Source organism: Solanum pennellii, chromosome 10 (genome assembly GCF_001406875.1).
Source record: "Solanum pennellii chromosome 10, SPENNV200".
Classification (NCBI taxonomy): domain Eukaryota; kingdom Viridiplantae; phylum Streptophyta; class Magnoliopsida; order Solanales; family Solanaceae; genus Solanum; species Solanum pennellii.
In genome coordinates, this window is record NC_028646.1 from 81,263,804 (window position 1) to 81,278,671 (window position 14,868).

Here is a 14,868-nt window from a genome sequence, read left to right on the forward strand (position 1 = left end):
ACCTATTACCTCCCTAGACTATTTAATACTGTATTTTAAACATATGTATTCACCCACGTGGACATAAAAAATAATGCAAAATTATAAATAGTAATATGTCCACGTGGGTACATATATACCTTTTGAATACACTATTAAATAGTTCTGGGGGTAAGAAATACAGTATTAAATAGTTCATGAAGATAATAGGTCCTCATAAAAGTTTAGTATTGCAATAATAAATTCGACCAAAAGTTGAGATATTTTTCAGACCCTTATCCCTAAAAAAAACATTATAAACTTTTTAAAATTTTGGGCAAATTTTTCGACCGTTTAGCGTTGCCCTTATACCAAATGCATGCATGTATATGACCAATTCATTTGACAAAAATTTTAATAGATATCTGCGAGCTTTAAAATTGCTTTATATGATGAATCTACATGTCGTCTTGTTTAATAAGCTTACCAACAAGGCAATCGATTTTCAGTTTGAAGATAATTATATTTTCAAGATGTTTTTTACGTGTCAGATTAAACTTTTATAGGATGAAGTACGGTAAAATTTATTTTGAAATAAATGGTGATTTGATCCAATTTAAAATTTTTATTTGCTTCGATATTATGTTAAAAACGAACCTTAAATTTAATTCACTTTCAAAAATTTACGAAGTGAAGAATATTCAAGATCATATATAACCTAGTTCAATTTGCCACCCATCCACATGCATGGGATAATTCAACACCCTTATATTAGGTCTACCAAGCGGGGACAAAATAATATGGATATTCAATATCGAGAGTGAAGCAAGAATTAAATGAATTTGACTCGATATTATGTTAAAATGTGTGACAATCTCGACTCGCTGCAAAGATCTAGAGGGCTTCTTTCTTCTTTCTTTTTTTTTCCCTCTCTTTTTTGAACAAATATAAAGCCAAACCTGTTGGGAAATGACAAATCAAAGCACAAACTAAATTTATATCATGTGTTCCAGCAATATGTCAATATTTATATGTCATGTCCTCTTGTTAACTCAAAGATTCATTACTATTTTCTATGACAAGTCTTAAAAGATCATCCAGACAAACCACATGTGAATTTCTTCAATCTTACTATAGTTGATTGAGAGTAGAAAGGCCACTAAATGAGACAAGTGATATAATCAGTGTCTAAAGAGAAGAAATGAAGAATCAGTATCATTTAATGTGAAAAATTAGGAAATTTATCACAAGGCTTATTTAATTTTTTGTGACCTAGCACCCTAACTAGACTAAAAGGACAATTTGATCTCAAATCAATTTAAAAGTAAACATCTATATCATTCATCATGCTTGCTTTGATATATCTCTAATCACATGGAAAAAGGAGATCATCTTTTGGAGATATAGATTGTTGAACCTGACTACTACATCTTTTTCTATTAATATCATATTAATTCAGTGTTCAGTATCTGTATTAAAGCACTTATAATTTAGCTTTACACCGCATATGGTCTTGTAAAAGAGGAAGTGTTGCCTACCCAAAAAAATTTCATATACAGTGTTTAAACCTTAAAGCTCTAATTAAAGATGAAGGGGATTATATTCGTGCTACGAAAATTCTCGTTAGTGACCTGCCTATCAAATCCACCACATAGTAAAAAAATAAATATGTATGTCTTAAAATATACATAATCTAGGCAAATATTATTAAAGTGAAGGTGGGGAAGAGAGTAAAGGGGGTGGGGTGGAGAGGATAGGGTGATGAGAGATGGGGTGGTGGTGGGGATGGCGGTGGTAATGAGAGGTGAAGAGGAGACGATCAATTGAAATGTAATTTATGAAACGTTATTTTCCTATTTTCACTCGAGAGATTATTTTTTCGATTTTTACGGAACATGTTCCTTTTAGAGGACCATGAATATCAACAAGATTATTTTTTATGAAATATTACTATCTCCGTTTATTTTTACTTGTGACTTATTTCTAAAATAGATTTTTATTTTTACTTGTCACTTTTGACAAACCATGTTTTACCCTCAGCATGAAATAATATTTTCCAAATTAGTTTCAAAACATCATTTCATAGGGGCGGGGATAGTTTGATAAAATGTGTGTCAAGTCAAACTATGACAAGTAAAAGTGATCGACGAGAGCAATATGAGTCTAAAATAACTAACAGATTTCATTCTATTAACTTTAAACTTTTCTTAATGTATCAAAGCGAGTAAAGGTCTTGAACGTAACTTGACTATTAATATGATCTATTAATAATTATTATCACGTAAAGTCATTTTCTATTTTAAAAAATATATATATATATATTAACACCATATGATTACCTAGTTGATGAGTATTCTTATATTTCTCCATATTAACTCTAATCTAGAATATTTAATTTCTCTATATTTGCACTAATTTATAAAGTATTCTCCTTATTCTCATCTTTTGATACTTCATCAAATTTTTTGTTTTAAATTTTGATCATCTTAACACAAAATTAACTTCAAAGTCATCATTAGCATGTCCTAAATTTCAACTTTTACATAGGCCCATGGGCTTTAATGTTATGAGCTTTCGAATGGGCTGTCATCTTCGGGCTTGAAATTTTTGGGCCTTAAGGTATAGACAATTTTTAAGTTTAGCTACTTCAGCATCAACTTCAGACATACGCGATTGAAATTGAAAAAAAAAATGTTGAAATTACAAATATTGTCTAAAGTTTAGTATGTTTGCTCTTGCAAGAAAAAGTTTAATATTTTGTTTGGATTTCAGATATATCATTAATCATGTACTTGTTATATTCTTTCTACACATTTTATTATATTATATCTTTTTTAATATGATCGGAGGTTTCTCATTGAGAAAAAGCGAATAGAGGAAGCAAAAGTGACTCTTGGGGGAATACACAAATATGGAACAGAAATCTAAGTCAGTTGGTTAACTATCTAAACGCTGGCCTTATTGATGAAGGTTTGATTTTCTATGTTATACACGATTTTTTATAGTATATCAAGGCAATTGTTCTACACGTGTACTTCGAGTCATTAAGAAAGAGATATTAAAATAAAAGATAAACTAATTGAAAATAACAGCAAATATGTGTCACTTTATAATCAGAAAGATACGAATTAATAATAAGAAATTTATCTAAATCTCACTAGTTTAAAAGTTAAGTATAATAGTTAATTTGCAATATTACAAATTTTGCTAAATTTTCGTGTATCCAGATACGTTTAGATGCATATATCTCGAGGCACATATACCCTGAAATATTATAAATGGTATGTAGATATTCTTCGTCATACTTTTGGAAAATTGGTCCCTGTACTGTCTAAAAACTAGAGTATATATATACTCTATATACTAATATCAGACGTACACATGTTATAATCTTATCCATCAACCGATATTTATTAAATAAAACGGATAAGATTGAGTCACGTGTCTCTATTTAGTCCGCTGTTAGAGTGATAAACATATACGCTTTAATCTTTGAATGACAATAACCAATGTCTCAAAAGTGCAACGAAACATATCTGCATTTCATTTACGATAGTTCAAACATATTTATCTCTTTGAAAAAATTATTTAGTCTATAACAAAATTATAATTTTATTATATCAAACTAAACCACTTTAAATTTTATAAAAAAAAAATTCAACGGACTAAAAACAATGCATCACATGGATAATTTATATATCTTTCTTCAGGTTTCACTCTATGAAACTCATATTTTTTTTAAAGAATAATTATAAAAAAAATCAAAATTAAAGAGATAAACATAAAATCATAAATCACAAAAAAAATTTATTATATAGCGAAACTTCGAGAAAGATCTCTAAAACTAAACCTATAATTAATTAAAATTAAAAAAAGTTACAAGTCATGTGTATCTAGAAATTTCAAAAGCAGACAACAATAATTAAATGTACAGAAGCTTCCACGACTTCTTATGAAATCGTCAGCGCAAATACAAACATATTGATTAGTCAACACCAGTTGTCAAACAAGAAATTTATTTAATTGACGTATTGTACGATAATTATTATCACAAAGTCCATAGTAATCCGTTCCCATTTTTATACCGAGCTATAAAAGAACACCAAAGAATGAGTAACACAACCATAACAAAATCTTTTAACACAGAACTAGAAGTTATATAAAAATATGTCAAGAGTGAAATTGCTTGGTGTTAATGGGAGCCCAGCTAGTCAAAGAGTTGAATGGGCTTTAAAAATAAAAGGGGTAAAATATGAATTTATAACTGAAGATTTACAAAATAAAAGCCCTTTACTTCTTAAATCAAATCCAGTTTATAAGAAAATTCCAGTTCTGTTGCATAATGATAAGCCTATTGCTGAATCACTTGTTATAATTGAGTATATTGATGAAGCCTTTGAAGGACCATCTATATTGCCTAAAGATACTTATGATAGAGCTATCGCGCGTTTTTGGGTGAAGTTTCTCGATGAAAAGGTAAATCGATTATTTTTTTTACATATGTTCGATTGTAGATTTTGAAAGTTGATTTTCAAAAAAATATTGTTTGTTTATGAAATATTAGTCTGAATTTCAAAACCTAGTTTGAATTAGTTTGTGGGTGAAATTTAGTACTTACAAGTTTAAAACTTCATTTTTCTACACAAAATTAAATATCCTTTTCTTTTTTCAATTTTCATTAAATTTATGATCAAATGTTAATACAAATAATATATTTTATATTTGGTACCGAGAGAGTCATTGGGATGATTATTTAACTTTTATTTTATTGACAAATTTTACTAAATTATTTTTTGTAAAAAAGAAAAGGTAACTCTTCTTTATATTGAAGTAAGTATGAAAAAAATCACTAACATCTTTTTGTGTTTAATGAAATTATGTGACACATAGATAAAAGTCAATCATCTTTCTTGTTTTTCACAATAATTTTGATACAATAAAGTAAAAATTGAATGATTATCAACGAAATTATTTGTTTTTTTTGAGAAAATTATTTTATAAGAAAATTGTTATTTTTGGTTATTAGTTATGACGAAATAAAATGACTTTTCTCGCTTATGGCAATAATCATTTTCTATCGAATAATTTTATTTTAACTTCATATTACTTGCTCCGTCAAAATTTTGACATTTAATACTCAAATTTTTTTTAATCAAATTACTCTCTAATTAGTTATTAGGATGATTAATTAAAGTTTGTTTATTTTTTTTCTCAGTGCTTACCAGCAGTGTGGAAAGCTTTGTGGAGCCAAGGAGATGAGCAAGAAAAAGATAAAGAAGAAGCTTATGAGGTCCTTAAAGTTCTCGATAATGAACTTAAGGACAAGAAGTTTTTTGGGGGAGACAATATCGGATTTGTTGACATAGTAGCCAATTTTGTCGGATTTTGGATAGGAATTGTTGAAGAAGCCACCGGGGTTGTACTCGTGACTAGTGAAAAATTTCCTAACTTTTGTGCGTGGAGGGATGAGTATCTTAATTGCGACAAAGTTAAGGAAAATATGCCGTCTAGAGAAATGTTGCTTGGTTATTTTAAGTCTCGGGTTCAAGCTATAGCGGTTACTCCTAAATGAATATCTAAATCCAATTTCCTGTGGATTTAGTTTTATGCATTTGTAGTAAAAAAAATTTATACTTTACTTGAGTCGATAATGTATCAAAAATAGTTTTAACCTTCTGAAGGTCTCCATCATATGTTATTATTGTTTATGTTTTTTTTTTTTTTAAAATAAAAGTTGTCATTTGGAGAAATATTTGTGTAGCCAGCTCCATAGGAATAAGACTTGTCATAACAAAAATAAAGATTTTAGTTAAATTTATTTATCGTCATACTACCGATCAAATTTATTTTTATAATCATATAAGTATTTAAAATGTCCATTGTGATTGGAATCGCTCAAATTCACTTTCAATATAATATTTCTCCAATAATATAATGAGTGACGAATTTAACTAATAAATAAAAGTAAAGAGATATTTTTAATCTTTTTTCAAAATATAAAATACAAAAAAATTAAATTGTACCGAAAACAATTATACAAAAATCTATTTATGTAATGTGCATGACTAATAAAATGAAAGCATTGGATAATGAATATCTAATACTTAATGAAATAATTGTGATAAAAAACTTATTAGCAACACCATGTAGTATGTATTGTCCTATAAATATTTCCTAAATATTTATGTTATTATTTTTAGGTTAAAATTTAAATTTGATAATTACAAAAAATAAGTTTTAAAAGATGGGCTGGCTCAGTCCAATGTGCAGCCCATGTGAACCATTTTAAGGCTCATTGTGATGGGCAGACCTGACTTGAGTTGTCAAATTTTAAGCCCATGTGAGTTTAGTGGGGGCCTTATTGATTAGCTCTAATTTTCACATGGAAACTTACCTACATAAATTCCATTGGTATAACAGCTATATATATATATATATATATATATCGAGATATATTCATTAAAAATAAGTGTAATACATTTTAGATATATTATTTATAAGTGTATTTTTGTGTACTTACAATACATAATAAATCTCTCTCGCTTCTATCTGATCTTATTCGTCACTCTCCTAGTATTTTATATTTCAAATACATACGAATTAAATTACACCAAAAACATGTATCGAGTGTGATTCACAATTATCTGAGATACATAACAAATCTCACTCGTTTCCTGCTCTATTTTAATATATTTGATAGCAAAAACAAATATATCTAAGTGTTTCTTCCAAAATATACAGTAGCGAAAATTGATATATCTTCCTGTTAGAAAAAAGTAAAATACATGATATTTTAAAATTAAAAATAACATTTATATAGATAATTATTGAATTTTCCATTTTTACCTGAAATGATACATCCAACCATAAGATGTCAATCAACAAATCATGTCACATGTATCTCTATAAAATTGCAAAATAGACAGCAATATTGAAATGAATAGATCCACGACTTTGTATTTGTCAGTCAACACTAATTGTCAAACAACAAATTTATTTAATTGGCACATAGGTTAATATTATCGCAAAGTCCATAGTAATTCGCTCTCATTTTTGCATCGAGCTATAAAAGAACACTAAAGAATCAATAACACAATCATAGCAAAATCTTCAACTGGGGTTGTACTTGTGACTAGTGAAAAATTTCTTAATTTTTGTGCATGGAGAGATGAGTATCTTATTTGCGACGAAGTTAAGAAAAATATGCCGTTCAGAGAAATATTGCTTGATAATTTTAAGTCTCTGGTTCAAGATGTTGCGGCTACTCCCAAATAAATATCTAAATCCAATATCCTATGGATTTAGTTTTTTACACACTTGTAGTGGTTTTTTTGAGCTATACTTGAGTCGAGGATTTATCAAAAATAATCTATCTATCTTTTGAAGGTCTCCGTAAAGTTACATGCATGTAGTACTCTCTCTAGATTATATTTGTGAAATTATTTAAATATGTTATTTATGTTTTCTTTTTGGGAATAACAGTTGTCATTGAGAAATATTTATCTAGCCAACTTCCTAGGAATAAGTTGTAATTACAAAAATAAAGGCTTTAGTTAAATTTATTCATCGTTATACTATCGATTACGTATATTTCTACAATCATATAACTATTTAAAAATATCTCTATGTGGATGAAATCACCCAAGTTCACTTAAATATCCCATTTCTACAAAATAATTTGTTCCCCACATCCCCGGAGGAGTACGTTTGAATACTTTTCTATAATATAATGAGTGAGAATTTAATTAATAATTTTCCAAATACGAAATACAAGAGAAAATTATAGTGATACCAACCATACTTGTACAAAAGTCTCTTTATGTAATGTGCATAACCTAAAAAAAGGTGAAAGCATTAGATAATGTTATTACTTATTAGCAACAATTATGTAATATATATTATCCTATAAATATTATGTTAGTATTTATTTATTTAAATTTGAAAATTACCCAAAAAAAAAAACTTTTAAAAAATGGGCCTTCTCGGCCCAATGGGCAGCCCATGTAAGACCCCGCAGAGATGACCATTTCAAGGCTCGTTGTGATGGGCAGAACTGACTTATTGACAGCTCTAATTTTTGATACATTTTAATTTGTAATGTTATATATTTTATCAGATCTTAATGTGTTTAAATACTTTTTGATATGTTCATATATATGTATATTGTATATCAAAATACGTGGGATCAAAAATAGGTGTAATATATTCTAAATGCATTGTATCCAAGTGGATTTTCATTTATTTGTGATACATAATAAATCTCTCTCGCCTTTCTCGCCCCTCTCTCTGATCTCGCTTGTCACTCACCTATGAATCTGATATTTCAAATACATGTGAAGTAAACCACATCAGATATGTATTTGGTGTGATCCACATGTATCGAGTATATATATATAATGAATCTCACTCGCTTCCTCCCTTATTTTAGTATATATTGTAGCAAAAATACATGTATCTAAGTGTATCTTCCTTAATATATGGCAACAGACTGCATGCAAATGTATTTTTCTCAATATATGAAAGAAAATTTTTAATTAATGATAAAATACGTAATATTTTGAAAGTAGAAATAACAATAGTCTAATATCAATAATTATCGATTTTTCCATTTTACCTGAAACGGTGCATCCAACCATAACCTGATTTTGATGATAATATCATGGAAACTATTTTAGTATGAAAACCATTAATGGTCCCTACAAATCATACCGTCATATTGATCTTAGTTGGACTAATAATAAGTAAACTAATAAGTATTATATGTGCAAACAGCTAAGAGAATAATGTGAAAGATGATTAAATTAACTACCAACTTACATATAATTAGTGACTTCAAATTGGATTTCGAAATCTAAATCTTATCTTAAACCAACACCCAGTATATACATAATATTCACCTATATCTATATAGGGGAAAGTCAAACACAAAAGACATCTACCTAATTGCACCGTCACCAATGTTCAAATATATTGTTATATATGATATGATATAATAAATCTCTTGAGAAATTGATTCGTTTTTCCATATATATTAACAAGGATTATATATGATATGATATGATATATAATAGGGGATTTTTTTACATCTCCAAAAATAACTTAATTATGTTACATAGTTATAGTTTGCTGATTACGATTCGTAGCTACATGTTATAGGGAGGAGAGTGACAATCGATATTGGGAGAGAGAGGAGAAAGGTGAGCGAGAGAGGACATTGATTGGAGAGAGGCGAATTGTATATCTATATCTGTCATAATTGTATATATGTACATGGTATCCATATGTATTTGTATATCTGGCGAACGAGATTGGGAGTGGGAGGAGAGAGGTGAGCGGGAGAGGACAAAGCGAGGAGAGAGGCAAACTATATTTGAATATCGGTTAAATAATTGTATATATATTACTATTATGTATATGTATCAATTATTATATTTGTACATATGCATACAATTTGAATTCTTATGCAATTGAGTTAAAACATTTCTCTGTGTATATTTAATTTTTTTCGTTTTATACAAACACAAATTATACATTATTGTATAATTAAGCGAGAGAGAGCGTGGAAGGCAAAAGAGAACTGTGCAGAGAATAAAAAATTTGTATTATTATAATTATAAGTGTATGATATTTGTATACTTTGTTCTCTCGCTTTATACAAATATAAACACAAATTATTTATCTGTGTTAGTATGAAGGGAGAGAGATTGACAGAAGAGGAGCAAGAGATAGAGATTGGGCAAGGAGAGAAGAGAGGATTTTTGTTTTTATTTTAAGTGTTATTTTCTTTTGTTTTAATTTATTTGTGTGTTATTTTTGTTTTTTAGTCTATCTTAAAATATTTTTTCTGTAAACTTCTTAATTTCAGCTTCTATATAATAGGTTGAAAATCATAAGATTAAAGACGATTTTAATATGTTTTTAATTTATCATGTGATTCAAAAGGCTTCTAGCTCCTTTTAAATTATGTATCAAGTTAAAATGAGACAGATAATCAAAATGAATAATGAATTAATTCGTTGATTTAAGATGTTACAACAATAACAAAAAAATACTTGATATTATTTCTCAAGTTAAATCTACGAAACACGATGGAAATAGAGCTTTGTTCCAACCTCATTGAGGTAATAAGCTTCCACCCTTGGTAAATTAGTTGTTTTAAGATGGTGAATACGTACTCAGGCATTCATTATATAAATAGATTAATTATTTAAAATTTTAATTTGTTTTTAGTTATATGCATTAACTTTAATGCTTTGTAAGCAATTTTCAACTTGCATTGATGTGTACATATATAGGAGAAAGACATATGTTATTTGAATAATTAATATAAGTAATCGACGCTTGAAAACACATACATAAACTTTTTAAAATATGAATAAAAAATATATTATAGTGTAGTTAAATATGTAACTAAATTAGAAAATATTTATGAAATTAAATAAATTTAAGAGATTATCGATATATTTATCTCGAAATAATAGAGGGACAAAGCAAATCAGATCATCTATATGTGTCCATGAAACACAGAAAGGCATGTTTGGGACAGAAAATAAACGACAACACAAAAGGAAAAAAGGGGTGAATTTATTTAAATTTTTAACTTATGAGAATCCATGTTGTGTGGGTCTATTTATGGACAACTTATGTTTATTTGTAGACAAGATTGGTTTTGTGTGGGACATTTTAATTGAGATCTTATAATCAATAACACACTCAACTTAGACAAAAATAGGGAAAAGTAATTTCATCATACATCAAATATCTCTAACTTGTCCCTACATTAGATACTTTATTATAGCACAATAAATTTAACACTAATCAAACATTATTAGTTTAATCAATTGTAAGATGAGGAAGTTGACCTACTTTATTTATTTATTTTTAGTTTTTTTGTTCGATATTCAGTATCTATATTGAAATTCGATTAAATCTAAATTTTTATTAAAAAATTTCATATCAAAAGTAAAACGCTTCCTAAAAAAGTGTTTATGTACCAAGAGACTTAAATTTAAATCTTCTGATTAATAATAAAAAGAAAAATGAAGATAGAAGTTAATGTAAAAATTGATGCAATCAATCTTAGGGCCCACACTAATAGCCCCCTAAAAGTAATTAGAAATAAGAAATATGGTAGGCATAATCAGTGACGGAGCCATCATAGCTTTAGGTTGTTTATTTGAATCTCTTTCGACGAAAATTATATTATTTTTATATGGTTAAAATGATATCTTTAGGTATATACAGTAGATGTCGTATCTCTTTGACTATTTCCTGTGTCTATTTCTTCAGATTTTGAATTCTCTTATCAAAAATTCTGGCTTTATCTCTGGGCATAATACATAAACATAACCCTTAACTTGGCTTTAACGGACTATTATAGCCTCTAACTTTGAATGTGTGCAAGTAAATCTTTTTTTACAATATTTTAATTTCATATAACTAACCAACTAAGATATCAAAATTCCCTGATTTAGGACTTTCAATCAAAAGTCCTCCGTTTTAATTTATGACTTTTCACTTATTTTTATTAACTGGACTAAAAACGCCTTTTTATTTTACCAAAACACTATAAAATTTCCTTTAAATTATTTAATTTAAAAAATATCTAAAATAAAATGATCCAAAGAGGCTCTAAGAAAAGAAAACAATCTTTAATGTCAGAGTGCACCTAATTAAAACTGGATTCCACTTAGTTTATTTTCCCCACAATCAGGGCCTTGGATCATTAATCTTGAACATGCATTATATGATTTGTCAATATAATTGGCCCATATAATATATTCTATTTTCTTTGCTTTTCCACCAAATGTCCCAATATAATAATGATTTGAGTGAACTTTATCTATTAATCCTTGCGTTTAACATGGAGTTAAACCCCCTTTTGTCGGTTGATCATTCCATTAGGGTCTCTATATATTTCCTTCTCTATCCTTACCATCTTGTACGTTCGATATTTATATTAGAGTCTGATTATTACTAATATAATTTAAGAATATAAAATTTTCAATTATCCTATCTTATTTCCTATTCACTCAATTAATTTGTATTCGTATATTATGAATTTATTCAAAGCAAAAGCATTTTCTATTAAGTGTTTATCCATCCTCAAATTCGAACTCGTTTGAAATTTAAATAGACTAGACAAAATAATTAATCGAAAGGACATGTTATGTAAGAAAGGAAGAAAAATATCTATGTTAGTTTTCATACTTATTTTATCTTTGTATGTAATCTACGCGAACACTATGAAATATAGTGAAGGACTGAAGGTCTTGCATGAAGGTGTTAAAACTAAAAGTGTCACTTATGAAACTTATTTTCTCCGTACGAAAAGTCGTCATCTTCATCTTAACATAACTTTGACTATGTAAGCTTTACATTGCTTGTTTAAGCTAAGTTTTGAGATGTATATCAGATTTATGTCGTACCCAAAACTAATACCAACAGGCAAAAAAAATATAAGAAGCAATGCGGACAGAAAAAGCAAGAAAAGGCAGCAGAGTGTTTGGCCACAAAAATACAATTGTAACAGAGAATTCCCATGCGTTCTTCGTCTGTCTTTAATAAATGCATAGGCAAACAAGTAGCTACTACTCACTATAGCATTGTACACATTGCTAATGTCGATACGTCTATGTCGGATGCTTCAAAAATAACATATACTTGAAAAATTCAACATAAAATACGATAATATTTTTGGAGAGTCTAAAATCTAGTTAACATACTCCACTGATATTACATGGTGGTGAAATTAAAATAAGAACTTTCGTTGTGTAAGTTTTAGGTTAGGGATCTTAATTTGTATATGATTCAAATTCAACTAACAAGTTCAAATTTCACAAGCTGACTAAGTCAACAAATGTAAATTTTTTTTCTGCTTGAAGGCAACAAATGATAGAGTTGTTTCAACATTTGATGTGACTAAAGAAAGAAAGTAGTAATATGTAAGGAGAAAATGGTCATAATATCATCCATGAATAGAGGATTTCAATTGACACTTTTTTTTTTCATATTCGTCGTGTGATATTCACATTAAGACTCGATTAAATTTGATATCGTGTCAGAAAGTTCCACATTAAACGATTCCATATTTAGAGGAATTCAAGTTTGAAACCTCTAGTTAATGATGAATGAGTACTTATCTCTTCATCACTCATATTAAAACCCGAGTAAATCTGATATTACGCCACAAAATCTCATATTGTAGGGCTAAAAAGTGCTCCCCTAACAAAAACGATTCCATATTCTAAAAAACTCGAATCTAAAACACCTATTTAAGGATGTAAAAATATTTACCTCTCCATCACGATTCGCATTGAAATTTCAATATACAATGCTAAAGGTAACCCTACCTATTCTATTTTATTACAAACCCAATCAAAAATACCCAAAAGTATATGGAAAATGATAGTCAAAGCAAAATATTTTATGTAACATTTTCTTGAAATAGAAGTATTGGGCTGGGCTGGGCTGGGGCCATTAAATGGGCCATGACAGTTGGAATATTTTTGGAGGGAAAACCCGTGAAGAATCTGTGACCGTTGAATCCAAATCCTAAATAGAGATTTTATTTGGATAAATGTGTTGTTCTACTTTGTTATGAAAATGACATTTACGGTTCAAAATTTAACAAACCAAACGATCACCACTCTGCCTTTCGGCGCGAAAAAGAATATTGAATATGAATCTCCTCGTCGTAACGAAAAATCACTATCAAACGACTCGTCTTACTAGAGTATCAAAAGTCATTTGGTTTGAGTGACGAGAATAATAAAGTGATCAATAACTCATCATGATAAAATCGTTCATAAGTCAAAATTAAGTTAATCATTCCAAACTCATCTTTTATTGTTCCTTCTGTTGCAATTCATGTCGATCTAATTTTTCTTATTATATCTAAAAAGAAAAGCGTCATATTTTTATAATTAGAAATAATTTAATTTAAAACGCTTTACTTGCGCTTAATGAAATGATTTATAGTGATATAATTATTAATGGTTTATTGTAAAACATATTTTGAAAGTCTTTTTTTTTCTTAAGATTCGTATCATGTAAATTGAAATGAATAAAATATTTATCATCAATTACTTTATCTTAACGCATAATTACTTATTATAAAATAAATTTAAACACCTACAGATGATTTTCAATACATTATATTTATCGACTATATTTAATGAACTAATTCAAACGACCACTACTAAGTAATATATGAGGCATTTAGACCAAGGGAAAGTCCATTTTCTAATAATTTAATGTATGTCCTTTTCACTTTAAAAACAGATGGGAATGAAAAAAAAGTTGTTGGCCAACAAGCAGTCCCACTTTGTTTTGTAGAAGATATAATAATAATAATTAATAAAATAATAATAATTAATAATAATAATAATAATAATGATATGGTATAGTAGTTGATAATAAAGCACGGAATATTTGTTTTGTAATCTAATGGTATCTTTAGAAATTGTCTTAAATGGCATCTGTTTTTTTACTCTAAATAATGAAAATTATTTTACTTCATTAATAAGGTTTCATGTGCAAATTCAAACAGGCCACATCATAGAGTTAATGTACGCTATTTTGGGGCTTGTGCCTGCTTTAAATTGGTAGAAAGTGAAGTATAACACTCAAATTTCTTTATAGTTTTACATAAGTAATTAACTAATTACTAAGGGATTGAGTTAGAAATTTATCAAAAAATATATAATTTTAAATATATATATATAATTAGTGCTTATTATTTAGCAGAGGTTAGTTATCTTATTAGGATTGATAAGGTAATACTTAATTTTCTTCTTGTATTATAGATGGTATTTTTTTATTTTTAATATATTGTTGTTAGACACTTTATCAAGTGGTAAATTTGCTCGATAAAAAAACACATACATTCAAAATAATTAATACTTTCTC

The 14,868-nt window shown here is 28.0% G+C and overlaps 1 protein-coding gene across 1 annotated transcript; it reads left to right on the forward strand.

Moving 5' to 3' along the window:
• The first annotated feature begins 4,024 nt into the window (after positions 1-4,024).
• On the forward strand, positions 4,025-5,638 carry LOC107001778 (probable glutathione S-transferase). The gene is made up of 2 exons (XM_015199751.2): positions 4,025-4,434; positions 5,174-5,638. Exons 1-2 carry the CDS (start codon positions 4,126-4,128, stop codon positions 5,528-5,530), a joined length of 666 nt encoding a protein of 221 aa, XP_015055237.1. The 5' UTR covers positions 4,025-4,125; the 3' UTR covers positions 5,531-5,638.
• Positions 5,639-14,868: the final 9,230 nt, after the last annotated feature.